The sequence below is a fragment of the Cyphellophora attinorum genome, assembly GCF_001299255.1.
Source record: "Cyphellophora attinorum strain CBS 131958 chromosome Unknown Contig26, whole genome shotgun sequence".
NCBI lineage: Eukaryota > Fungi > Ascomycota > Eurotiomycetes > Chaetothyriales > Cyphellophoraceae > Cyphellophora > Cyphellophora attinorum.
In genome coordinates, this window is record NW_017253254.1 from 243,636 (window position 1) to 268,974 (window position 25,339).

General features: G+C 53.8%; 13 protein-coding genes across 13 annotated transcripts; 7 read left to right on the forward strand and 6 right to left on the reverse strand.

Moving 5' to 3' along the window:
- Positions 1-631: 631 nt before the first annotated feature.
- Positions 632-2,427, reverse strand: AB675_3674 (Spartin; the record flags this gene model as incomplete). The annotated part of the gene is made up of 3 exons (XM_018143746.1): positions 632-956; positions 1,014-1,084; positions 1,144-2,427. The coding sequence occupies 3 exons, from the start codon at positions 2,425-2,427 to the stop codon at positions 632-634; spliced, it is 1,680 nt and encodes a 559-aa protein (XP_017997066.1).
- Positions 2,428-3,023: 596 nt separating this feature from the next.
- On the reverse strand, positions 3,024-4,520 carry AB675_3675 (putative transporter; the record flags this gene model as incomplete). Its single annotated transcript, XM_018143747.1, has 1 exon — positions 3,024-4,520. The coding sequence occupies one exon, from the start codon at positions 4,518-4,520 to the stop codon at positions 3,024-3,026; it is 1,497 nt and encodes a 498-aa protein (XP_017997120.1).
- Positions 4,521-5,286: 766 nt separating this feature from the next.
- Positions 5,287-6,357, forward strand: AB675_3676 (uncharacterized protein; the record flags this gene model as incomplete). Its single annotated transcript, XM_018143748.1, has 3 exons — positions 5,287-5,648; positions 5,762-5,884; positions 5,976-6,357. 3 exons carry the CDS (start codon positions 5,287-5,289, stop codon positions 6,355-6,357), a joined length of 867 nt encoding a protein of 288 aa, XP_017997025.1.
- A 338-nt stretch (positions 6,358-6,695) lies between these two features.
- AB675_3677 (putative transporter) lies at positions 6,696-8,509 on the reverse strand (the record flags this gene model as incomplete). Its single annotated transcript, XM_018143749.1, has 5 exons — positions 6,696-7,042; positions 7,095-7,796; positions 7,845-7,989; positions 8,016-8,177; positions 8,240-8,509. 5 exons carry the CDS (start codon positions 8,507-8,509, stop codon positions 6,696-6,698), a joined length of 1,626 nt encoding a protein of 541 aa, XP_017997086.1.
- A 601-nt stretch (positions 8,510-9,110) lies between these two features.
- AB675_3678 (Pisatin demethylase) lies at positions 9,111-10,538 on the forward strand (the record flags this gene model as incomplete). The annotated part of the gene is made up of 2 exons (XM_018143750.1): positions 9,111-9,272; positions 9,321-10,538. The coding sequence occupies 2 exons, from the start codon at positions 9,111-9,113 to the stop codon at positions 10,536-10,538; spliced, it is 1,380 nt and encodes a 459-aa protein (XP_017996991.1).
- A 759-nt stretch (positions 10,539-11,297) lies between these two features.
- AB675_3679 (uncharacterized protein) lies at positions 11,298-11,717 on the reverse strand (the record flags this gene model as incomplete). Its single annotated transcript, XM_018143751.1, has 2 exons — positions 11,298-11,646; positions 11,698-11,717. The coding sequence occupies 2 exons, from the start codon at positions 11,715-11,717 to the stop codon at positions 11,298-11,300; spliced, it is 369 nt and encodes a 122-aa protein (XP_017997047.1).
- Positions 11,718-12,725: 1,008 nt separating this feature from the next.
- On the reverse strand, positions 12,726-13,693 carry AB675_3680 (NADPH-dependent 1-acyldihydroxyacetone phosphate; the record flags this gene model as incomplete). Its single annotated transcript, XM_018143753.1, has 3 exons — positions 12,726-12,800; positions 12,848-13,380; positions 13,432-13,693. The coding sequence occupies 3 exons, from the start codon at positions 13,691-13,693 to the stop codon at positions 12,726-12,728; spliced, it is 870 nt and encodes a 289-aa protein (XP_017997082.1).
- A 794-nt stretch (positions 13,694-14,487) lies between these two features.
- AB675_3681 (Protein TOXD) lies at positions 14,488-15,564 on the forward strand (the record flags this gene model as incomplete). Its single annotated transcript, XM_018143754.1, has 1 exon — positions 14,488-15,564. One exon carries the CDS (start codon positions 14,488-14,490, stop codon positions 15,562-15,564), a length of 1,077 nt encoding a protein of 358 aa, XP_017997022.1.
- Positions 15,565-16,211: 647 nt separating this feature from the next.
- AB675_3682 (uncharacterized protein) lies at positions 16,212-17,172 on the reverse strand (the record flags this gene model as incomplete). Its single annotated transcript, XM_018143755.1, has 3 exons — positions 16,212-16,802; positions 16,877-16,954; positions 17,014-17,172. 3 exons carry the CDS (start codon positions 17,170-17,172, stop codon positions 16,212-16,214), a joined length of 828 nt encoding a protein of 275 aa, XP_017997043.1.
- Positions 17,173-17,471: 299 nt separating this feature from the next.
- Positions 17,472-18,662, forward strand: AB675_3683 (Metapyrocatechase 2; the record flags this gene model as incomplete). Its single annotated transcript, XM_018143756.1, has 3 exons — positions 17,472-18,137; positions 18,193-18,380; positions 18,434-18,662. The coding sequence occupies 3 exons, from the start codon at positions 17,472-17,474 to the stop codon at positions 18,660-18,662; spliced, it is 1,083 nt and encodes a 360-aa protein (XP_017996988.1).
- Positions 18,663-19,169: 507 nt separating this feature from the next.
- On the forward strand, positions 19,170-21,032 carry AB675_3684 (Tetracenomycin polyketide synthesis hydroxylase TcmG; the record flags this gene model as incomplete). The annotated part of the gene is made up of 4 exons (XM_018143757.1): positions 19,170-19,410; positions 19,473-19,549; positions 19,601-19,929; positions 19,982-21,032. The coding sequence occupies 4 exons, from the start codon at positions 19,170-19,172 to the stop codon at positions 21,030-21,032; spliced, it is 1,698 nt and encodes a 565-aa protein (XP_017997007.1).
- An 879-nt stretch (positions 21,033-21,911) lies between these two features.
- AB675_3685 (3-hydroxybenzoate 6-hydroxylase 1) lies at positions 21,912-23,668 on the forward strand (the record flags this gene model as incomplete). Its single annotated transcript, XM_018143758.1, has 6 exons — positions 21,912-22,035; positions 22,159-22,327; positions 22,384-22,550; positions 22,632-22,947; positions 23,007-23,088; positions 23,141-23,668. 6 exons carry the CDS (start codon positions 21,912-21,914, stop codon positions 23,666-23,668), a joined length of 1,386 nt encoding a protein of 461 aa, XP_017997115.1.
- Positions 23,669-24,058: 390 nt separating this feature from the next.
- On the forward strand, positions 24,059-24,771 carry AB675_3686 (uncharacterized protein; the record flags this gene model as incomplete). Its single annotated transcript, XM_018143759.1, has 3 exons — positions 24,059-24,276; positions 24,368-24,475; positions 24,531-24,771. 3 exons carry the CDS (start codon positions 24,059-24,061, stop codon positions 24,769-24,771), a joined length of 567 nt encoding a protein of 188 aa, XP_017997059.1.
- Between the last annotated feature and the right edge of the window lie 568 nt (positions 24,772-25,339).

Here is a 25,339-nt window from a genome sequence, read left to right on the forward strand (position 1 = left end):
CCAATGCAGGCCGTCACCAGCCATCCACTACCCACAGACATGACGCTACATCAACCGCAACCATTTCTCACTGCGGGCCATGGCAACAATCTTCTCAATACATTGCCCCCACAAGACACCACCTACGACCCTCACTTCCCCCTGGAGCTTGGTCTAGATGATTTCCACAGCTGGTCTCTTGGGCTGGGGCATAATAATGATACGATCCTGGGTCAAGTCGAGGCTGGGTTGGGTGAGTATGCTTGGGGTGTGCCGCCTGATGAGAGTTTGTGGGATCAGTGGGGGCTGCTTGAGGCGGTCGGTGATGGAAGGGAGTCATGGGTGGAGGGAGGAGGGTTTTGTTCCAGATCTGAATGTACTGAGTATTCATCTACGAGTTACTTGGATGTTCTGCACTGTTGGAAATTTCGATGAACGAGTGCATTGTACGTCGAATAATCCCGCATGTCAGGCTCGCGCTTGTCCGTTGATCTCGACTATCCACCGTAGTTGGACGCTGCAATGAATATAATTGTTCTCTAACACGAAAGCCGTCGCCTTACAGCAAATACCCTGGTTCCATGAGTACATCAATCATCACGCATGCTGCACAAATAACCTTTGGCTCTGTGTGCACTCCACCTGGATTGGACTATCGCTTCTCCGCCCTTTGCCCATGCAGTCCCTCGCCTACTCCACCACCCCCGTAAGGCGGCAGATTCGCATTTCCAAACCCTTCTTGCTGCCCGTAGCCCGGTGGCGGGACACCCTGTGCCCGGCTCGGGTGTGCGCTTAGCGGTGTCCCTACGCTGCTCACGCTCTGATTCGTATTCGTCCTCTTGACGTCGTAGAATCCTTGACCGGCACCGTAGTTCGTTGGCGAGGCGACCTGAGACGAAGCGTAGGTAGGATCCTTTGAGGGTTCGACGCCGCCATCGCCGGCGCCTACTACGAGTGCTTGGCCGTTCGGCATGCGTCTATCGATTATTAGCAGTGTGGAAGACGGGGTGGGCCGTGAATAGAGATTCTCTTACCCAACAACCATGCCCTTGGCAACGGACTTTAGGACTGCTTTTCTTGACACGCCAACTGCGTCAATGTACACCTGTTGCACACCGTCAGCAAAGTGCGCAGGAACACACATCTGTAGGATGAAAGACATACCAAACCAACATTCTTCACCCCACCAGTCAAACTCTTCGCCGCCTGCCCGGCCTCACTCCCATATTTGTGGTTCACCACATTCGTCGCCGCCGCGCTCCCACTCGCCAGTAACTGCCTCCCCGCATGGTCGATCCCATCGGCTATAGTGCTGAACGCGATCATGCTCTTGTTCAGAATTCCGGGCTTGTACCCGCCGTCGACGTTGCCGTCCTTGTCGTAGCCCTTTTTGGATTTCTCTCCCTTTCTGGCGAGGGTTGCTCCCAAGTTTTGGGCGACCCGGCCGACTTGGCCCACCGTTTTGGCGGAGATACCGGCTGCGGACTGCGTGAAGGAGTGGATCTGGCGTAGACGCTGTTGGGTCGCGGGGCTGAATGTCATGGGTTTGGGGTTCGGTTGGGTTTTGCGCTGGAAGTTGTCTGCGCCTGAAGTCATGGCGTTGGCGACGTATGAGGAGGTAGTCACTAGGAGTCTTGAAGCGCGCGCGGAGGACTGCACGATGGTGGATTTGGCGTAGGCGGGATGGCGGGAGGTCTCGAGGTATTCCTCGGAGACGTTGCTGATCATGATGTTCTGGTCGGCGGCGCCTCGGCGGGGAGGGAGATCTCGACGGGGGTTTTGGGACCGGCGTGCACGTTGGTGGCTTCGACTATCTGGTAGCCGTTTTGGAGCTCGCCGAACTACGGAGCCGTTTTCTTCGTCGACCAGGACGATTTGGCCGTGGCCTTGGGAGGGGTGGTAGGGGTCATTGCCGCCGGGGCGGCGTTTCTCGTCGGAGGAGTGAGGGGTTTGGACGTAGCCTTCGCCGGGCGCGTAGGTGGAGGGGTCGTAGCGGGAGTGGTCTGCTGGTGGGGCGGCGCGCTCGAGGAAGGCGGTGCATTGTGCGAGGATTGTCTCGAAGGTGTCTACTTCTTCTTGCGTGACGCGGTCGGGGCCGCGGCCGATACGGGGAAAGTCGATGCGGGTGAATGCGCCGGAGTCTGGGCCGAGATCCCAGCGGGGGATGAGGTAGCTGGAGGGTGGTTTGTGGTAGACTTGGGTGGTTGCGGGGAGGGGTTGGTCGAGCTCAGGTGGGAGGTGGAGGTGCAGGTAGAAGTCCTCTTCTGGTGCTGCGGAAGAAGGATTGGTGCTGGAGAGGTCGGCGAATGGTGAGGATGTCGGCACCATCAGCAGCGACAGCGTCTGTGGTCCTGACGTTGTGATCTCGGACTCTCTGCCATCTTGGACGTGGAAGGCTCTGATGCCGTTGACGCTGTACAGCATCTGTGGTTCATTGTGGCCTGCCATGATGTTGGCTATCTGGCGATGGAGGGGTATCTGGAAATCAGTACGAGAGCGGGACGAGAAGAGGAACAGAAACACAACATGCAAAACTTCAAGATAAAGGGAGCTTGGAAGCAAGGTCACGCAGGTTCCTGGCAGAAATCCACATCAGATCTCATGGGCGGCTAGAACAACGATCACGAACATCGTATGAGGCGCAGCGCATGGGCTTGAAGCAACCGGCGCTTCAATCATCATCGTGCATGCAAATAAGCTGGGCACTCGTTCGATGCCCGCCAAAAATGCCAAGCGATGAGATCGGCGCCTACGTCAAGGTGGCTGGTGCCCTGCACCGCCACAAGGGAGTGAGGTGGCGTCGATTGCTACGAGGTACGATTGGACTCCACAACTTCTCAGACTTTCTGTGGCTCGCCTCGAGCTAAGATTGTACGACTCAAGATTCACTGTTGATTCCATGCTGTCGTGTTTGATGCCCACTACTGAACAGTCGGATCTCGGGCAGCGACAGCGGCCATGAAGCTGCATAAGAACGTAGTATTGGAACAGACCATGCGGCCTTGGTTGGTATGGAATCTAAGGTGAGATACACTTCAGGTGAATCAGTAGCTGCCGGCGGCTTTCTTCCTCAACCGAGCTCCATGCCACCACAACGCTGCCGTTGCTGGTAACCCAATAAGCAAACCCGAAGCGTCCAGGATTGTATATGACCAGCCGTATCCTAATTTCCTGAACATAGCCGGCGCGAACAGGGGAAAGCCGAAAGCCGTCAGACTCCGAATAAGCTGCGCGCCAGCAGAGGCACTCGCAACATGGTTCGGATAAGCATCGATCACGTACGCCGTGATGACCTGGCCTGCAATGGTGTTGCCGAAGGACGCTATGAGAAAGCCGACATCCACCACCGGCCACGGCAACAAATGCTGAGCACTCCAGCCACCGAGCAACAGGCCGACGGCGGTCAACAGGTACGCTGGGGCCATGAGAGGAATGTGGTATTCGGCTCCGCTATCCTGGCTTGTGGCCGAGTGCTTTTTTCGCAGTGCCTTGGATGCGAAGTCCATGAGGAAACCTCCAATCTGGGAGCCCGTGATCTCTCCAACACAAACCGAGAGGTAGTGCAGTCCAGAGTAAGAGACTGTTTCGTGATAGTGGTCAGTCCAGAATGACGAATATGTGGCTAAAATCAAGTATAGCAGACCGTAGTTGTACCCCGAAACCATGGCTTGGATCTGGACGATAGGGTGGAAGATCAGCAAACGAAACGGTCGTGTGAGATGCATGCCAAGGGCCGACCAGAATGTTTGCTGCCTCTCCAAGTCTGACAGGCGCGCATGGTACCGATCGTCGCCAGTCGAGCGGCAAAGCGCCTTCGCTTTCTCGTTCAGTATGGTCTGTGTATGCGTTTCGCGGAAAGCCACCAGGCAGAAGACGACTGCGAAAGCTTGCACAATTGAGGTTTCCCAGAAAATCCATCGCCATGAAGTCCTGCCTGCGATTATACCACCGACTATCGGTCCAATGGCAGCACCCAAGAGCGGAATAAGCATGTACAGACCTATCGAGCGACCTCGCTGTTCCGGCGGCCAGATATCCCCCAGGACGCCATTACCTAACGAGTATATCGCCGATGCGCCCAGACCAGCGAGGAGTCGAGAGGCAATGAGTGTGCCCTTCGTATTCGCGAAGCCGCAAACGAGATTCCATATCAAGAACCAGATGTTTGTTGAATGCAGAATGGGGCTGCGTCCGTACATCTCCGATAGTGGGCCGATGAGAAGTGGACCAAACGCTGTGGCGAGCAGATATACGGACAGTGCCATCAGGGACTCAACTGAATTCATATTGAGGTCCTTCGAGATCTGTGGCAAGGCTGGCGCCATGATGGTCGACACCGTGATCCGGATTAGTCCCGTTACTGACAGGACGGATGTGACGATCCATTTGCGGCCGAGGCTCCAGTCTCTGGGGTTGCTGGGATCGTGAGGGAAGTCGAAATGAACGAGAAAAGGGTCTGTGGGTAGCTCAGACCCTTTGGTAGCCGGATGTGCTTTTTCTTCGCCGGTGCTCTTGCCTGCCCATTCTGGCGGACCAGACATGACTTCTCGAATGCCCGGCTTCGCGGAACAACGTTGCGGCTTTCGATGCTCGGTTGAGAGGACTTGAGGATGCGAGACATCGTGTCTGGATACATCGCCTTATATGCAGTTGGGATGCTACAATGCAGGTACGTGAGGTGAAGCATGATTGGCTCTAGCGTTCGTCTTCCCATACTTGGGTTAGGCCGAAGCACAAGTGAACCCGGTTTTACCTGATTCCCGTGGTCAACGAATCAGATCACGTCGATCGTACAACCTACTGTAGCCTTTTTCGACTGTTCGTCAACGAAGAAATGCTACCTACCACGCAAGCGTCGATGCAGGACTCTTGTGCCTCGACAAGTCAGTGGACCTGTCGAGGTTGACTCTTTCGACTGTTGTGTTTCGATGAGATCGATGTCCAACGCTTGGGACAACGGAAAATTGCTGCGCCTCTCGGTCCGTCAGTGAGTTGAAGGACTGGCAGCAATGAAGACCATCACCAAGGTCATTCGCCCGACTCTGACGGAGGGACATCAACCGTGGTACTCGAAAGTGACGACCGCTTTAAGTGACATTGCAAGTGAAGCTGTGAAGGAAACACTCGCCCAACAAAGTTGCCTCGCCCTGCCTGGTTGGCTAGACTAGTATCTACTTCATCAACAAGGCCTGAGCTGCTCTGTCATACCTCCTGCCACCATCTTAGTCCACTGCACACCACCATCTGTCCGCCTCAGCACAGCGACCTCTGTTGGAGACACTTACAGCAAGGTCAGAAACCTACACAATGCCGCGACAACGCATGACTCTGCCAGCCGGTCGCGAGGCGCTGGCACGCGACAGCCAGGTCCCGCTTCCATCTTGGAGTCTCCACATCAATCGCAACAGTGTCGACCGAGTCATCAGCGCTACGGGTGCGAACCCAGAGCTCGATCTTGATGACATCAAGAATACTCGCGTCCGTCGACAGGTTCGGACGATGCTGGTGTACGTCTTGGATGTCAATGTCGAGATGTGTTATATCGCTCTGATGGAATGCCACAATGAGTTGGACGATGCAATATGCCTGATTCTTGATGTGAAGGAGGAGCTCGATCGGCAGGCGAAGGACCTACGTCTCCGTGAAGAGGACAACAGGCAAGTCACGCGGTATGTTTGTTCTTCAACACACACTCGTTGCTCCCCAGATCATCGCTCTTCGAGGCGACTAATCATTTCATCATGTATCTTTCGACTAACGTGGACGCGTGTTGCGTTCATAGAAGTGGAAAGAAGCTCACGCCAGCCGAGATCGCAGCCAACCTTGACAAGCTGCTCTTTGGTGCTTCTTTTGACGACTCTGCCACTGAGGACGGTGCTACCGTCAGTGTCGCTAAGTACAATTCGTAAGTTCATGGATATCTCAAGATTCAGATTGCTTCTCGTGAAGCAGGCCCTGAGTGTTCGGGCGTAAGAGACACTGACAAATTGGGACAGGATTACATTGACCACCGAGCTCGAGAACGCATCTACCCGTCCAATCAAGACAACCAGTTCATGCACGCAGACCAAAGCAGTCGGATATAGAATCCTACCCGCAGGTCACCTTGACTCCATCAGTCCAATCGAGTACACCCTACCGAAGTGGCTCGAAGTTAACAAACGCGAGGAGGAGAGACAGGGCGCAGACATGCGTAAGGCGACGACGACCGCCGCCTCCGAGTACGGCACTGATGAAGAATATGAGTACGCCGATAAGGAATTCCGCGAGGCTGTGATCGAACTCAATGAGGACGAGAAGATCGAAGAGGGCTGGAGCTTGATCGACGGCACAAGCGGCGAGCTATCGGAGGTCAAGCCTGAAGATTTTATCTACTGAACGTGGTGAGCGTCGGCAATGGATGCAGCAAGCACGCGAGACTACTTTCAGGATTGAGGCAGAGGATCGCGCGGAGTACTCAGCTGACTGAGGCCGAGGGCACACTCCAGCAGACATGATGACAGCGACGACAACTTCCAAATTGAGACCCAACAAGACTGTCCAAGAAACCGGATGGGTAAGCAGGCATTGGTCAGTGGCACATTCCGCAGTCTGCATCAGCCACAACACGACTAATGTATATGGATTCGGTCGCTCTGTGGACGCATTGGCTACAACAGCGCGACCTCCAGTCCAACGTGCTGCATTTGCATATGCTTTCTAAACCTATCCTTGGCCTACAAACCTGGAAAGCAGTTCGATGCCTCGCCTTTTCTCAAATTGTATAGCGGAATTGGGGATTCTTCATTCACAGTCAGCCACAATCTCAAATTGCACAAGTCCTTGGGACCGAGCAGGTGGATGTAAGTACGCACCTTCATATCGGTGAGATCGTCATCAAAAGCGTGATCGAATGCTTCGGCGGTGCCTGCACGATCCCGACGCTTGTTGTCCAGCACACATACGAAGCGATATGCAACCGCGAGCGCTAGCCCTAAGATCGTTGTTATGAGCACCGCCTGGAAGCCTTTCTCGAAAGTCGGCGCATCCGTTGGTTTGAACAGAAGCGGTCCGGTGGAGTTGCCTGCGAACAATTAGATCAGCTTTGATTGTGAAAGAGGAGGTGTATGGCATACCGAGACAGTATCCCATGAACAGGCCCGAGGCGGTGACTGATTTCTTTGTATATCCGGCATAATTGGCGGTGTGAAGTGCCATGAGAACTCCGTAGGGAGAAGCAAACCCGCCCAGCAGGTAGAGTGCAAACAGCCGAGCACCCTGCGCATCAGCAGGTAGCTGCCAGGGTAGGACAGCTGCGACGATCGAGGGCACCTGGCATGCTGCGATGATCCAGGTGTTCCAATTGCGGTGACTCAATTTCGAGGCGATCCAAGTCACAAGTAGTGTCTCGACGCCAGCGACTGCTCCGCAAGGCATAGATAGGAGCAAGCTGTTCAGGGGCGAATAGCCGAAGCCGGATACAATGATGGGAACAAAGGTGGACAGAGGACCGTTTGTGACCATGATGCAGAACGCCGTTGCAACAGCGAGCCAGAAACGCGCGTCGTATACCAATTCCAGTGCCTGTGCAGGTTTGAAGTGAGTGTTGCGAACGCCAGTATTGTTCGTTCGCAGTCGAGCCACCGCGATATACCTCTCCCTCTCAGAGAAGCCGCGGGCGTGGACAGGGTTGGGAGGGAGGAAGGCCATGATAACGATAGCCCACAGTATTGTCACCGAGCCAGCAAAAGTGTACATGTACTTCCACGTGGATAGTGCACCGTGAATGTGGCCCAAGCCATAGTTGATCAACGGAGCGAAGATGGAGACGAAACCCGCTGTGCAAGCATTAGACATGATGTAAACAAGACGCAGAGGTGCCTTACCAGCAGCCCACCAAGAGCCCATGCGTAACGGCTGTTCGTTCTTCTTGTAGAAACTTGAGACGATAATCATCAAGATTGGCGAGACTCCGGCTTCGAGGAAACCTAGGAAGAACCGTTGTGCGTAGAGACCGCGAAAGTCGCTACACTCGATAGTGAGGATGAGTGTGACACCCAGACGGCAATGATGCCCGCAGTGAATCTCTCAACTGGGAAATGTTGCGCTAAAAGCATCGCTGGCAGGGCACCGGCAATGTAGCCTAGGTAAAAGATGGATGCAGAGAAGGAATACCGATCTCCAGTAAGGACCAGCTCCTTTCGCAAGCCAAAGAGCGCCTGATAGAGAATATTAGTTGTGAGCTCTTAAAGATGCTAGACCCTTGGAGAATAGAGCGTACAGCCTGTGATAACATCGCCTTGTCATAATACTGCAAGCCGTAGGTTGCGAACATGATGCCGAGCAGTCGTCGATCAATTTTCCGGACAAGGTTTTTCTCCTCACTTTCGGTCCATGTTGACTCGGTGGTGTGGCGGGCGAGCACTACTGTAGCCTCGTCGGCGTGGAGAGTATCCACTGTAGTGACCTTCTCGACATGATTCTCTTGGTCGTCCAAGGTTGTCACCATGGTCAGTTGCTCGGTAGGCATTGAGTTTGTCTTCTCCGCCATCGTGGGGGATATCGGAGCCGTATCGATCTTGAAGCACACGTTGGCGAATTGCAACTGATCGGTACTACCTCAAAATTCATACGACCCCGATATTCCCCACAGGTCTATATATGCTGCTGTCCTTACTCGGTCGTAGGTACACGAAAAGGTGTTCCGGGGTATGGGGTAAACGTGGCCGACCCCACCATTCGCTAGATGACCAATGAGGAGCGTCTCGGTCGCGGACTTTGCTTTTGCTCACATCGCCGTCTCCATAACGGAGAGGGTCTCTCGTTAGCTCACCATCACGACCAAGCTACTCTACAGGTCTTCGGGCACCGCTTGGTTGGCCGCTGGCCAAGGACGGTGGGCAAAATTTCGTTGACAGTGTGGTCCAGACATGGACATAGCCACCGAGATATTATGGCATCAATGGCGTGGAGAGCAGACAAAACGTGTAGAGAGGTGCACTTGCAGTGACTCTCGTCAGTATGGATCACTTGCTAACAGGCTTTTGGTCTGCTCTGGGCCTCGTTGCAGCCGTGTTGCTGTTCACGCTTCTGAGCAACTTCTTCACACTTCGTGGCGTCCCTGGGCCCGTTTTGGCAAGATTCAGTAATCTATGGCGGCTCTATATGGCCTACCAGGCGACATGCACCATACTTACATCGACCTACACCAGGCATATGGCGATACAGTACGCATTGGGCCCAACTGTGTGAGCTTGGCAGGCCTCTCGGCCAGAGCGGCCATCTACGGAATATCGAGGCCAATCTTTCCCAAGGTATCTTTGGTGGTGCAGGGCTCGTTATTGTGTCACTGACCCGGACAGTCTGACTTCTACCTACCCTCTCAAGCCTCAATAGCTGGCAAGACGTACACCAATCTGTTCAACACCACCGGTGAGGATTTCCACACTGCCATCAAGCGACCGGTCTCTCGGGCTTATGCGATGACTACGCTGCTTGAGTATGAATCGTTTGTGGACGCCGTGACCAAAACCCTCCTTCGACAGCTCGTAATCCGGTACACTAATACAAGATCCTATGAGTCGAAATGCCATTTAGACAGGTGGCTGAAATACTATGCTTACGATGTTGTCGGCCAGATCACATTTGGTCAGTCTCTCGGATTTCTCGAGCTGGGACCAGACGCAGAACCTGTCATCTCGCAGCTACGACCGCCACGTCTGGGAATCGCTGTCAGCCAGATGCCTAACCTGTATCAAATGGTGCTGAAGCCTCTAAGGAAGTGGACCCGTCAGACCCCGCCAACGTCACCCGTGGTCGAGTTCACAGTGGCAAGAATGAAAGACAGAGCGGCGACCGGGACAAAAGATTCACACGACCAGCGAGACATGCTGAGCCGTTTTCTGAAGGCTCAAAAGGATCAGCCGGATTTGATCGACGATGTGCGTGTCACAAGTTACGCCACTAGCAACGTCAACGCAAGCGCCGACACCACCGCGATAACACTGTGTGCTGCGTTCTACTATCTCTTGAAGAATCCTGCCACGATGAAGGAACTAGAGGAGGAAATCATTGGCGCTGCCGAAGCCGGAAAGATTTCCTCCCCTTGTGTATCATGGACCGAGGCTCAGAAACTGCCATACTTGGATGCAGTCATCAAAGAAGCGTTGCGCATGCACCCGGCAGTGGGTATGATGCTCGAGCGTGTGACGCCTCCAGAAGGTGTCACAATATATGGGCGATTCTACCCGGGAGGTACACTCTTAGGCATTAGTCCCTGGGTAATAGCGCGAGATAGAGTCATCTATGGTGACGATGCCGATCAGTGGCGTCCCGAGCGGTGGCTGACGGGCGATGCGGACAGACAGAGCAAGATGGCGGGTGCAAGCTTGACCTTTGGTGGTGGTACCCGAACGTGCATTGGCAAAAATATCAGTTTACTGGAGCTGTATAAGGTGATCCCAGCAATCATCCAGATGTTCGATGTGTCGCTGGTCAAGCCAAAAGACGAGTGGAGGACTGTCAACGAGTTCCTGGTGTCGCAGGAAGGGTTAGAAGTTGACATAAAGCGTCGTTCGTAGGAGTACTCGGGTAGCGAAAAACAATGGTGCATGTACTTTAGTCAGGATGTGTATATTCCAGGGCCCTAGATCACAGCCACAATAGCCCAGCTTCCGTGGAGACGGCACCTATAGGTGCCCAAATACTATACCCCGCACGCGCCCCAGGCTCTCCACAAATTTGTGCCTTCCTCCACCTACCTGGAGGTTGAGTCACGCAGCCCAGATCATGGAGTTGTCCGAAGGCACTCACGGGAAGAGCTTGGGTATCATTTACGAATTTGATTTACAGCCGCCTGACCACTTTCTGGCACAAGTCTATCATGTGATCCTTATGTTCTATCAGACGAGAGAAGTTCTCAGCCTTTACTAGATCATGGAAATGCCATGCTGCGAACAGCTTCAGGAGACTCAGTAATGGATCTTTCCCGTCGTGGTCCTCCGTCGTTACATGTGCCAGGACCAGGATATCAATAAAGTCGCACATTTTTCGGGAATGAAACTCGGTCTGGTCGAGCGCAGCGCGTAGCTTGTTCGATATGAGCATCTGGAGATCCTCGATTATGTACTGCTTGGCAAAGGCGTACAGCTTGACATGTGATAAAATCTCTGAACAATCGTATTGTAGGTCAATATCGTTACAGGCTGACTTGTTATGGAACCTGGGAAAAGGAACGACTTTGCCCCTAGGAAAATGACGTGCTTCAGCTCCTCGAGTCGAATGGGGCTTATAGGACTGGCCCTCACGGGAAGTCTCTTCTTTTGCTTCTTTGAAGTCGCTCACGAATCAAAACCCCAGTCCGCCTCATCGAGAACCGGCTCGTCGAAACCTGCTGAATTGGTTGTAGAAGTGGTATTTGGTTCCGCGCTGACATGCTCGGCTAGCATATCGTCGTCGATAGGTTGATCCAATACCACCAACGCTTCAGCTGAATTGTAATTTTGCCCGTAGAGATATTCTGCAAAGCGAAGGAAGGTATCGTGATCAACGTGTTCGAGACGGACTCGGCCTTCGCGACTCTCCTTCATCTGGACGCGCATCATGCATCGAATGCCGGCGAGTTCTTGGAGACAAGTTGCGAATGTATAGTAACCAACGTCGAAGTGGAAGACTTCACCCGCGAAGATACTGTGCATATTCGTCAGCGTCGATATGACGCGGGGTTCTAGTGTAGCTCACTTTGCATTCTCGGCTGCCATCTTGACGTGAGGTTTGCTGAGTGTATAAATTAATCTAAAGTAGGCACGATGGTACCCTCGTGCTTCGGGGCAGCACCTTTTCTCAAGCCACGCACCCCACGTGACTAGTATCAAAGGCCACTGATTGGCAGATTCAGAGCTCGTAATCTATGCTTTTTTGTAATGCTGATCAATTCTCCTTGCAGGTGCTTGCTTTCTGTTCCCCTTGCTTCCTATCCTCTGCCTTGATTATCAAACTTGGATAGGTATCTTAAGTAGATGCCTTAGGCATCTTGACTACCTTGTTGGGCTTATTAACAAGATACCTTGAGCAGATAGCTCAGAGAGATAGCCTACTCTCAAGGCTGAGTGTAGAGTTTAAGGTATCTAACTTAAGTAGATATCTTGTATAGATGAGAGTTAGGGATCTTAGGTACAGTAGGTATACATCTTGGTTAGGGCAAGGCCCCAGAATGTACCTCTTCAGCAGGTATCATGTGTGAACAGGTGTAATGGGTAAGTATTCAGGTACCTCTGGCTGCTCAAGCGGTACCTATCGTTCTATGTATGGTTTTGAAATGCTGATAGTCACGTGGGGTGCGTGGCTTGAAAAAAGGTGCTGCCCCGAAGCACGAGGCGATGGTACAGTACACAGGCGAGAAGGACACTTGTCACGTGAGATCAGATGCGGGGCAAGAGCATCCCGCTGCGCGTGTGACGTCCAAAGCGGCTCGAACCTCCCCTCTGCTCGCAAATCAGATTGTTTGCGGAGAACTTGAAGTTGGAGAGGCAAGAAAAGTCTGAACAGTCCGAGGAATCCGAATGGTTTGAGAGATCCGAGATTGTGCCCGGCTGGCTCAGTCGGATGATTCCATCCACATTGACGCGGCCGGCAATATGATGTGGGTGTGGGACTCTCCTCTATGAAGGCGAGACGGATATACATAGGTGAAACTCGGATTAGAGGGACAAGTCGCCATCTACTTTCATCCAACCTCGTACCCTCAAGCACTTGAGCGCCTGATCAACTCATGTCGACTTCTGTTTCGTCCTCAGTATCTGGGACACAGTACCAAGATTTGCCGCAGAAGTCCATAAGAAGTCCTGTCGTCACGTCAGCCGGGATCGTAGCAGTAACTAATGGGCCTGACCCAGACAGTAGCCCAGCCAAAGGTGTGCGCAAGCCATATGGTTGAAGACCCACCACCAAGCCAGTGGTGCTTTTTGGGTGTTGTTTGCAACACGTTCTTGACAATCGCCCGAGCGACGACGTTGACATCGGCCGCCCCCTTTTCTAACTCGCTCCCGGACATGACTTCCTCGACCACGCCCCTGGCAGGATAGTACGGCGAGCTCGGCAAAAGATGTGGCAAGTCTGCAAGATTTTCCATGAATTTCGTTTTTATGGCACCAGCAACAACCAAGACGACTCTAACCCCAAACGGCTCAAGTTCGACTCGGAGCTGGTCGGTGAGAAGATTGGCAGCAGCCTTGCTGGCGTTGTACCAGCCTGACCACGGGTAAGGCGTATAGCCCAACACAGAGCCGATGTTGACGACGGTACCTTTCGATGTCGTGAGCAGAGGAAAAAAGGCTTTCGTGACGCTGATGAGCGCAAAGACATTTACCTCGAACATGTCTTTAGCCTTGCGTGCATCAGAGTCGAGCAGAGGGACCGCGTATCCTGTTATGGGGCCGTCAGTCCAGGAGTAGCGCTGCAGTGATGGCTACGTACCACCTCCAGAGTTGTTAATGAGCACATCTAGTTTCCCACTCGTCAAAGAAGTGATCTCACGGACAGTTCGTGCGATGGAGTCATGGTCGACAACGTCCAGTTGCAGGACGTGGATGCCCAAAGTTTTCAGGTGCTCGACTTTGGCGAGATTCCTGGCTGATGCGAACACCAGTAGACCCTCCTCGTGGAAACGCTGCGCAAGAGCGTCGCCAATTCCGCCCTGACTGCAGCCTGTGATCAATACAGATCGCTGCGAAGGCATCTCTTCGAGGCTTGTCTTCGACGTCGGCGTCGTGATGGTAGGTCTGTGCAGTGAGTTAAGTGAGTTGCAGGGCCACTGTCCCTGGTTCGAGAAGTATGCGAACCGTCTGTCTTGTCACGGAAAAGGTGACATTTTAAGAAGGACTTGCTGAGCATGCTGCCCGCCGACACATAAAATCTCGTTCCCTCATAACAGAATTACAATGATGCCCGTCACGGAGGATCTTCTCGCCGCACTGAAACCTACGCATGCTACATGCGGTCTCCGGCTCAAAATTGCACCATCATACCCCATTGGCAAATATAGGAGAAGTCAGATAGGAGACTTCAGCCCCGGGCCGGGAGACGTGCCTAGGTCGACAACACAAACTTTCAATGCTGCGAATTCAAATTACTTTGGCACCAGTTCAGTAATCACATAGTACCTGGTACTGTAAAATGCCTTTCAGATTACTAACATGCTTTCCCTCAGCTCGAACAAATAGAGTTGAAGTCTATTGAGAGATACTTAGTAGGCGTCTTTTTCGAAGGCTTGAGCTGTGAAACGAATTCGTCCGTTCGCTCGTCCAGCGCCGGAATACTCATCAACTCTATAACCCAGCCGTTGAGCTGACAGAGTCTACTGACCAATGGTTTACTTCTCGGTCCATCATCAGCTCGACCAGATAGGCCCGATTCAAACACAAAATGTATACTTCACCTCCATGACCCATGCATGATACGGCACCACACCTTCACGGCTCGACTGGATCTGCTCCTTACTGAGCTCTCTACTATATCCTATTGAGACGGAAAATGAAGGCACTCGTCGCTAACCGCAGCATCGTCACCCGAGCCACCAATCTCCTCCTGGGGAAATCAATCGGACAGGGAGTCAGTGTCGAAGAAGTTCCGAAGCCCACCGTGGCCGACCGTGAAATTCTCGTTCACGTGCACGCAACGGCCTTGAATCCGATCGATTTCAAATTCATCGACTTCATCAGCCCTTCGGGCAGTCTTACTGGTTGCGATTTTGCCGGTGTGGTAGCCGGCGCTGGCCCTGGCGCAGCGGCAATGTGGCAGGTCGGTGATCGAGTCGCCGGGTTTGTCCAAGGAGGAATCGACACAGCGCACGGGTCCTTTGCAGAGTACGTCAAAGCCGAAGCAGATCTGGTGTGGCGGATTCCCGATGGGGTTGACGACACCGAAGCTGCAACCTATGGCGTCTCGGCAGTGACAGCGATGCAGGCCCTCAATCTGCATCTCAATGTGCCGTGGCCGGATCATGTGGACGGCACAAGCAAGACGGACGACGACGCGACTATTTTCATCTATGCGGGATCGAGCACCGTGGGCATCTTCGCCATTCAGATCGCCAAAATGGCCGGGTGGAAGGTCATAACGACTGCCTCACCACACTCGTTTGACCTGGTCAAGCGCTACGGCGCAGACCACGTGTTTGATTATCGAGCTCCCAATGCAGTGGCAGACATTGTGGCAGCCTTCCCCAACATCTCGAAGGCGCTGGACTGCTTTTCCGAGGGCGACTCGACCAGATTCTGTGGAAAAGTCCTCCAGAATAGCGGTGGTAAGGTCATCACACTGCTCGACACAAAGACCAAAGTCTCCGGTGTCGAAGCTCAGATGGTTATGTCGTTTCAGCTGCTGGGCAAAGCGTTTAGCTGGCTACCGCCTGTTGGGCCGAAGTATTCTGTATCGTTGTCGGATCGTGAAGCACTTGTGCGCTTCTATACGAGTTTGTTTAGCTTGGCGAAGGAGATCAAGGCACCGCCGATCACTGTACTGGACAACGGATTCGACGGTGTAATTGAGGGGTTGAATCGACTCCGGGCGGGAAAGGTGTCAGGCTCGAAGCTGGTTGTGACGTACTGAAACTTAGCTCAGAGGCTTTTATGACCTATTCACCGCAGTTCGGTTCATGTTTGGGGAGAAAATGCATGGAACGAGAAACAAATAGACATGTATGCGCAGTGGGTAGTAACTGGGGCCATCGGATCGTCCCATCGGATCGAGATTTTGTGCTCTTCCGCGTTTCCCGCTTAAGTACTAGACTAGATCGCTCTGTGACTCCGAAACATTGGGTGACAGCAGAGTGTGACGGTTGAGCGTCACTTGTCACCACAAGGGATGTCTCGTCCCGTCACTGTTGGTGCGATAAGGAGCAACTTTTTCGGTGATTTCCCGCGTGCACCACATCTAACCAGGACCCTCCCATCATAAGACTCCTGCGCGTCGCTCACCGACCTGACAGAGTCTAGCGGCTGTTCGAGATAAACTCTCTTTCCCGAAATATGGACTTGTCCTATACTGGCCTACCTCTGCTCGCGCTCAACCTCGATCCTTCAAAGTTCTCGGTAGGGAGACGATGTTCAAAGCTCGTCACGGAACATGCTCGCGTCACAGCCGCCGACAGAAGAAGTTGGCTCTACGCACCTACTATGCTGCGCACAATCTAGTCAAAGCTTCACTATCGGCTCTAGACGCTGTCTCATCTCAGCACACCCCGATCGCTGTGGTTGTCAGTGCTTTTCAAATTCCATCTTATTACTCAAAGTCATCAATCCCTCAATCTCAACCTCAACAACATCCCCATCCTTCAAGAACTGCTTCCTGAAGAATCCCACCCCGGATGGTGTCCCTGTCATAATCACAGTACCCGCCCGCAGCGTCGTACCACGTGACAAGTGATGCAAGATCTGCTGTACCGACCAAATCATGTCATCCACACCGGTCTCCTGCCTGACCTCCCCATTTACACGCGTCTTGTATCTCAAGACCTTTAGATCAGGCACCAATCGCGGACTAGCAATCCACGGACCGATGGGCGCGAAGCCGTTGAATGATTTCGCGTAGCCGTATTGTCCGCCTCCAGCCGCGGGCAGCTGGTAGTTGCGCGCTGAGACGTCGTTGCCGGCCGTGTAGCCAAGGACGTACTCGGGGAGGTTCACGTCCACGGGGAGGTTCTTGCAGTCTTTGGAGATGATGACGGTCAGCTCGCCTTCGTAGTCGAGCATGGGCTGTGCGCCGGGGCAGATGGAGATGGCGGTGTTGGGGCCGGTGAGGGCGTCGGGGGGTTTGGTGAATACGACGGGGTACTCGGGGACTTCGAGCTGTCGAGCCTTTCGTCAGTCGTTCTGATCGCGTCGCCTAGATGTGAGGCAAAGAAATCATCAGCTATGCTCACAGAAGCTTCCTTCGCGTGCTGCTTATAGTTGAGGCCAATGCACTGTATTATTGCCGCTCTCTTGACTGGACAGAGCAGCTGTAGCGAGCTTGTTAGCGATGGTGCTCTGGCCTCAGAGTCCTGAGGAAGAGTCTCACATGCTCAACAAGGACCGCATCCCCCGAAGTGGGGGTGAAGCCGTCGTTGATCGAACCGTTCAATTTCTTGACCAGATATCCCTTCTGTGTGATCTCAACGATATCGCCATAGTGAGCAGTTCCGTCTTGTTCAAAACGAACAAGTCTGTCGAAAGCCATGATTAAAGCGACGTGTATTCTGAAGAGTGCCTGGAGTAAATGCGTCTTGTGTTGACCGGTAGATGTGCTAAGGACTTGCACAGAGGGTATGCCGGTCCGCTTGCTGAGTCCCGGCTCGGACTGTTTTCGGACCTGTCTCTCGTCAGACGAATTCACCGGACACCGTCTGACGGCCGGCTTGCATGAAGCGGAGACCATGCAAGATCCAAGCAGAGAATCTGTTTACTGCCTGTTGTCATGTTCTACATCTGCGTATCTCAACCGAAGCAACGCTGCCTAGATATAACATCTGGAGCAAAATGACCGACACACGGATCAGTGTATTACGTCTTGGACATGTACACTATCAGCACGCCAACTTCGATCGTGCTGCAGCCTTTCTGGGGGACTTTGGCCTAGTCGAAGAGCTGCGCACCGATACACGGCACTATCTGCGCGGGTACGGTGTCCAACCATTCGTATATGTCCTGGAGCAGTCGCCCGATGACAAGAATCATTTTCTGGGAGGTTACTGGGTAGTGGACTCGAGAGAAGAGCTCGAGAAGGCCACGAGACTGCCCGGTGCGACTGCTATAACCAAATTGGATGGGCCCGGTGGAGGTGAGGTAGTAACAGTGCCAGACCCCAATGGCAACTTGGTCGGGTTCGTCCACGGCCAGTCACTGCGCGTCGATGATAGCACAGTGGGAACCCTGGAGCGTGGCGGCAACAATGACGTGCAAAACACGGCGGTCGCGAAGTCCCCCAAGGGCGCCTTTCGCAGATTCTCTGCAGGGCCAAGTCCTGTCCACAAGCTGGGCCACTATGGATACATGGTGCCACCTCCCAAGTTCGAGGAGACTTTGTCCTGGTACACATCAATGATGAACTTGAAGCCAACCGACTGCGTCTTTGATCCAAGCACAGGCCAGGATCAGACGTGTTTCATGCACATCGACCTTGGCCAGCGGTATTCAGACCATCACGTAAGTGCAGATCCGCCGGAAAGGGAAAGCAGATTGCGCTGTTCGCAACTAACAGATCGCGCATCCAGAGCTTTTTTCTAGCAAAAGCCCGACTGCGCCCAAAGCGCACGTACATCACTCCAGCTTCGAAGTCAGCGACTATGACACGCAATCCTTGGGACATGATCACCTGCGCAAGCAGGGTTGGACTAATTGCTGGGGTATCGGTCGACATGTTCTGGGCAGTCAGATATTTGACTACTGGTACGCTGCTCCGCCGTTGGTTGTCCAGCCTGACAGACTGACTTATGACCCAGGTTCGATGCCTCCGGCAACGTTGTGGAGCATTACTCGGACGGAGATCTGGTAAATGAAGACACATCCATGGGCAGAGAGGCAGCGGCGCCAGATACATTGTATGTCTGGGGGCCAAATATTCCTCTGGCATTCGTGACTGGGAAGATTGGAGACGCAGGAAAAGCTATGCCAATGCCAACGCCGCCGGACGTGCTTACAGGTCGACCAGCGGCCATCCCTGCTTCGTGAAAAATGGTCGCCCTGGTCGCTCGGAAGTCGAAGTCTGGATCGCAGAGCAGCTCTCGATTGCGATAGCCATACGTGCACGCTTATCCGTGCAGCGGGATCTGCTAGTTTCCGTATAACCAAAGCGTTTCCTCTGAGCGAGCAACATGAATGTGATTCGGCCCTCAGATGATTTGGAAACCTTCCGCGGAAAGTCGTGAAAGTCTTACATTGAGCATCAAGCGCGTCCAACAATGGTAGCAGATGGTCTGAAGCTCCATCAAGCACGGTCCGAATTAAGTTTCTGCTGATCGAGCGGGGACCACTCAGCATTGAGGCATGGGCCTTGGCCAGGTCCTGATACCCCGGCGTACGAATTGACCGTGCCCACTTCCTCAACGCGTCACCAATGAACACGAGACCGGCGTTTGCCATGCCACTGCTGCCCACTACTCGAGATTGACATGAAAACCTAACGCGTAGTATTTCGTCGAGTCTTGATGCTGTTGATGCTCATCAGACTACGACGACATGGGTGTGCAACAGAACGGAGCTGATCAACGCCAGCCGCCAGATGAAACCCCCGTCCTTATCGTTGGTGCTGGCCCAGCAGGCCTCATAGCAGCTCTTCAGCTTTCTAAGAATGGGCAACGGTGCGTGCTGATTGAGCGAAACCTCGACACGACAAAATGGCCGAAGATGGACATCACCAACTGCCGGAGCATGGAGTTGCTCAAGCGATTAGATGTGGACAGAGGTCTTCGAGAAGTCGGTAAGCTTCTTCCATACGCCATATCAAGACTGGACGTCAGGCTGATCTGTGTTCCCGTCCAGGTGTCTCGCAAGAATACTCTTTTGATGTCAACATCAGCACGGGACTTTCAGAAGGCGGTCAGCTAATTGCAAAATGGGTACGTTCACCCGTTCCGCACGGCCGGACTTGGAGGCTTGGAACTTAGCAGCCGTCACAGGGCCTGCCCTCGCCCGATGCGTGGCGCAAGCGCATACGAACAAACAACGACGGTAGCAACCCCCGCGAGCCTTATCAACGCTGTTCGCAGGCTATCTTTGAGGCGTGGTTGAAACCACAGCTCCAGTCGAATCCCCTCGTGGATGCGTATTTCGGCTGGAAGCTTGAGTCTTTGACCGAGGAGAGTTCTCATGTCGATTCAACACTTGTAGACACCGCAGGCAACCGCCACAGCATTCGATCTCGGTATGTGATCGGCTGCGATGGAGCCGGCAGCAAAGTGCGGTCTGCGGTTGGAATCGCTCTGAAGGGCGGACCGGTGTAGGTGTATTGATTCAAAGCTTCACAACAGGATGCTAATCTTATGTCACAGTCCGGGCGCAATGCATCTCATACATTTCAAGTCAAGAGACCTAAGTCGATTGCACAAACAAGGTCAATTCTGGCACATCTTTTTTACCAGCGGCTCCGTCATCATCTCACAGGACGAAATCGATACGTGGACGGTGCATACACCAATTCCTGTCGGGGCAGATGTTTCGGACGTCGACCCCAAACAGGCCATCTACCGCGCACTCGGTGGCGATTGTGCACCATACGAGATTGAGATCGACGAGGTTCTAGTCACGAGCACGTGGCGGCCGAACATCTACCTCGCCGACAAGTATATGTCTCAAGGGAAGCGGATCTTTCTGTCGGGAGACGCTGCACATCAGAACATACCAACAGGAGGATACGGCATGAACACTGCTGTGGGTGACAGCTTCGACATCGGCTGGAAGATCGCCGCTGTACTCGCAGGCCACGGAGGACCGCATCTGCTTGACTCCTACGAGGCTGAACGGCGGCCAGTTGCAGCACGTAACCTGGAGCGTTCTGGCGTCCATCATACAGTCCATGCTACGTACCAGCAGTGGTGCCTAAGAGCACCTAGCGCTTCCACCTCTCAGAATGAAGAAGGTAGAAGTCTCCGTGATCGTATCGCAGCGCATGTCGCACAAAATGATGGCGAAAACACCGACCACGGCATCGAGCTCGGCTATAGATACAACGGCTCCGGTGTTATAGTCACTGATGATGCGTCACAGGAGCCTGCTTGGACGCCCAAAGAATACGTCCCTTCCACCTGGCCGGGAGCGCGTGCCCCCCATGTTTACCTGAGCGACGGTAAGACCAGCATCTTCGACAAATTCGGCACTGGCCCTGCTTTCACGTTGGTGGACTTTAGCGCGGACGGCAAGTACGCACAGTCGTTCGAACGAGCCGCTAGGAGTGCACGTGTGCCTCTCGAGGTTGTCCGACTGCTGATGAGGCGCATGCGCGGCAGGTATGGGAACGCGATGCCGTGCTCGTACGACCGGATGATCACGTGGCCTGGCGCGCACCCTCAGATGGTTCGCCCTGGACCGCTGAGCATGTGCTAGCAGTTGCTACTGGCCATCAAACTGTGAAGCAATTGATCAGAGAGCCCAGAAGTGCTCTGAATGGAAATGGCAACGTGACGTCCCATATCTTCTCAGGGACCGTTGGCGATATTGCTCATGAGAGTGTGGAAGGTCTTGGTGTCTTTCAGCGCGAGTGAAACGGTGATCTAGTGATGGGCGGTTCCAAAGGTGGCCGATACGGCGGCGTGGCATCGGGGCAAGCTGGGCAAGTTCTACGTATACGACTTATATTATGTGCACGCAAGATCGACAAGAGATGATGGTTAGTGTTCCCGCAAAGGATAGTGGTGTCAAGACAATCAGGCTAGATTCTAGTCATAGCCCGTTCGCGAGCGTTCCCGATCAGGTAGTGGAGATCATAGAATCTATTGCGGGCAACAGATGAAGTTTACATTAATTTTGAGAGCGGCGAGCAACATTTGACTGTCTGTCTATGAACACGTAGCTTGTGGAGATACATACTGAAAGAGTAAATGAGATTCCGCGGCACGGTGAGATGGACGGAAGCCGGTCTCCACCACGGCAGCCACGGTCCACTCGCTTCCCGATCAGTACCTAACTGCGAGCATCCGGCGTCCTGCAGTAGGAAAGCATTGAGTCGTTTGTACTATGAAAGCAGGGTGGAGAGTTATCACTGGATACATCTCGTGAACAGATGGACCTGATCACTGGAGCACAACTGAAATCGTTGTCAGCACTGTTTCTGACCCAGTACAGCGGAAGAATAGCACGCGTCTTCTGCAAGTTTTCTCGCCGGGCCTACTACGAGTGTGAACATTCTTGCAGTACACGTCCGCTCACAAGCTACACACAGTCGAAGCGGTCTTTGGCCCTGCCAACATGATTCAGCCAACCACCATGGCCCCTCTCAGCGTCACCATCATCGGCGCAGGCATCGGGGGTCTAGTCTGCGCCATCGCCTGCCGGAGAGAGGGCTTGAGCGCGCGAGTGCTCGAACAGGCAGATGAGATCAAACCGGTGCGTAATGAATCTTGCATAGCAGCTTTTCACACTTGTTGCTTCCTTCCCTTTATGGCGTGTTAGAGATTCAGTCGTTTCCTGTACTGAGAGCCGCATGCCTCAGAGCAGGACTGATTGGCAGCAGGTCGGAGCGGGCATCCAGATCCCACCAAACGCAAGCCGCGTGCTCTCCAGATTAGGCTGCTGCCGTCTTTGCAGAAGATTGCAAATGAAGTCAAGGCTTTGAAGGTCAGGCGGTATCAGGACGGGTCGCTGCTTGCTTCACGACCGGTGAGATGGGACACACCTTGGCTGTGAGTGAAGAATGCTCACCTCTGGCGGATGGCCTCACTGAGTTTTCCTCTCACAGCGTGATCCACCGTGCCGATTACCACAAGGTTCTGATGGACGAGGCGCAGCGTTTGGGGGCAGAGATCGTGCTGAACGCAAAAGTCAGCAATATTGATCTGTATAGTGGTTTGGTGAGTGTTGAAGATGGTACGCTGTATACTTCGGATGTCGTTGTTGGTGCTGACGGTAAGTTATACCCTGGCAAGGCTGATAGCTCTGGACGTTACTTGGGGTCTCGACACCAGTCCATACTGATGTAGTGACTAGGCCTGTGGTCGACGACCCGATCACAACTCCTTGGATCCTCATCCGACCCCGTCGGAACCGGGGACCTCGCATACCGTGGCACATTCACACTCGAGCAGCTCCAGCAGCTCAACGATCCAAGGATAACTGAACTATGCCAAGAGTCAGCGGTCACGGTGTGGTTCGGCCCGGAGAAGCACTGCGTGTTCTATCCTGTGCGGAATGGTACACAGTTCAACATGGTGCTGCTCCGCCCGGATGACCTGCCGAAAGGCGCTCGGACGGTGCAGGGTGATCTGGAGGAGATGAAGAATACTTTTGAGGGTTGGGATGATGTGTAAGTCCAAGAGGGAACCGTTCGGTGGACTGGGAATTGCCGTACTGACGAGAGTCCAGACTCACCAAGATCATAAGCTGCATACCAGCAGTGCTGAAGTGGAAGCTGATGCATCATGACGAACTCGAACGATGGACAAAGGTGCACACATCCAGGTCATTCAGGGTTCGAATTCCACTGACCATTCAAAAAGGGCCGTACCGTCCTGCTCGGCGACGCCTGCCACCCTACGCTCCCCTACCAGGCACAAGGCGCCGCCATGGCGGTCGAAGATGGCGCCATCATCGGCTCCCTCCTGGGCCGCCTGAGCCGCCACTTGACAGACCACGACAGCAACCAGTGCTCCTCGTCAAGCCTTCCGCAGCAGAACAAGCTGATTCACGACGTTCTGGCTCTATTCGAGAAGTGCCAGAAGCACCGCACCACCGTCAACGTGCAGGGCGCCGTTGACGATCGCCGTTTCTACCACATGCCGGATGGGCAGGAGCAGAGGGAGCGTGATGCGGAGCTGGTGAGGCATACGTGGACCGATGAGGCGTCGAAGCATTTGTGGATGGATATGGCGTATAACAGGAACTTGTTGGGGACTGATGTGCTGGCGGCTGCGAATGCTATGTTTGATGATTATGTGGTTGGATTGGATATGGCAGACAGGGGCCTCGCAGTCCATGGAGTTGACGAGGGTCGTGCAATGCAGGTCGCTGTCGAGCCTGGGAGTTGAGACGTAGTAAGGATCTCGATGGGCTCCGCGAGCATGAGTCGTAACGATCGTTGAGGGGTCTCATCGTGGGAAGCGTCGAAGGGGTGGAGTCATGCCCAGAGGGCCTTCAGTCGCAAGGCTTCGAGGAGGGGCATTCCTCGAGGTACCGGCGACGATTACTTGAGCGTGAAGTACCGTCGAGGTCGCCCTGACAACCTTCTCACTGCACAGTCAACCCAAACCTGCCCCACCTTGTGCAGTCACTTGAGGCTGTGAGTCATCTTGGCAACATTGAGATTTATGTGCACTTCTCAACCCTCTCACACCTTTCTTCGCTTAACTTACCTGAAACGTCTATCCTTGCTTGAACACACCTCTTATCTCCGTTAATACCTCACCACTTCTATCACAATGCTCAACATACTCTGCCTCTCCTTCGGCTGTGGCAAAGGCCACGACAAGGTCACCAAGAACCCACAACTCACTGACGATGATCGCAAAGGTCGCATCGACTGTCCCTGCTGCAGAGAGGTCATCCAAGACGAAAGCGACAGAAAGCCGCGCCATGTGCTTGAGCAAATCCTGAGAGAGGGCAAGGAGAAAGGCTTGCTCTGCGAAACCCATCGCCGGTGAGTCTTGATCCCTTTGCTTGTCGCTACCATCGTCTCGAAGACCGCAAGCTCTTCGTAAGGACTCGCAGCTAAAGCATGTGATCCCCAGATTCGGTCTAAACACTGCCGCTCTGGCCCAGAGTCCTCCTCGCGACAACAAGATGGACATGACTGGTGTCGCTGCTGTGCTCGCCGAAGCTGCTCCGAAGACCCCCTCGTAAGTCCAAACCTGAAAGTTTTGACCCCAGGGCGGACTCTGACGCTTTGAACAGCAGCAAAAGCAACATCGAGTCCACTACCACCACCAGGCGCTCGTCTGCCAAGCCGTCGGCTGTCAGCGATGATGAGGAGTACGAGGACATCCCGCTTGGCGTTGAGGAGGCGTCAACCAAGGTCAACGACGATGAGGAGGACTCTGATGAGGACTGGGACCACATCCAGCGTGGAGAGGCCTTCTATCTGGGTAAGGGAGACTGGCACATGGTCAAGGACGAGGGTTCGAACATGGCTTAGAAAGGTCGCCAGGGCGGCCTCCGTGGCGCTTTTTGAGAATGGCATAGGATGACCTGGAAGTCGCCAGGGCGGCCTCCACGGCGATTCCCGACGACATTGGAGCGCCAGGTTGTGGCAGCACGTCTGCGAACTGAGGCGGCCTCTATGAGGATAGCCTAAGAACAATGCATACCGAAACCGAATCCATCTTGAGACTTACCATCGCTTCCTGTGATCTCGGTCCTTCCGTGGCGGTCTGTTTCGGAGTTCGGGAGCACGGCTGGAGCCGTGTTGTTGTACCACCATGAGTCCATTGGACATCATAGAGGACTCCCTGGCACAATCATGAGCACGCGAGCAGTGGATTAGTTCCCTACGGAAGCATGTAGTCTGGCCTGGATTGCGCCATTGCGATGTCATGCGCACATCGAGCCTGAGTCAGGGGCACATTCCTCGCGCAAGGCTGCGGCGGACGGTGAGCAGAAAGCAGAAGGAATCAGGCAGTGTGGTCCGTATCGACGAAGCGGTCAGCGGGAACAGGAAAGTTCATGTATGTAATACGTGCTCAGTCGCCCTTGCTTCGCGGAGG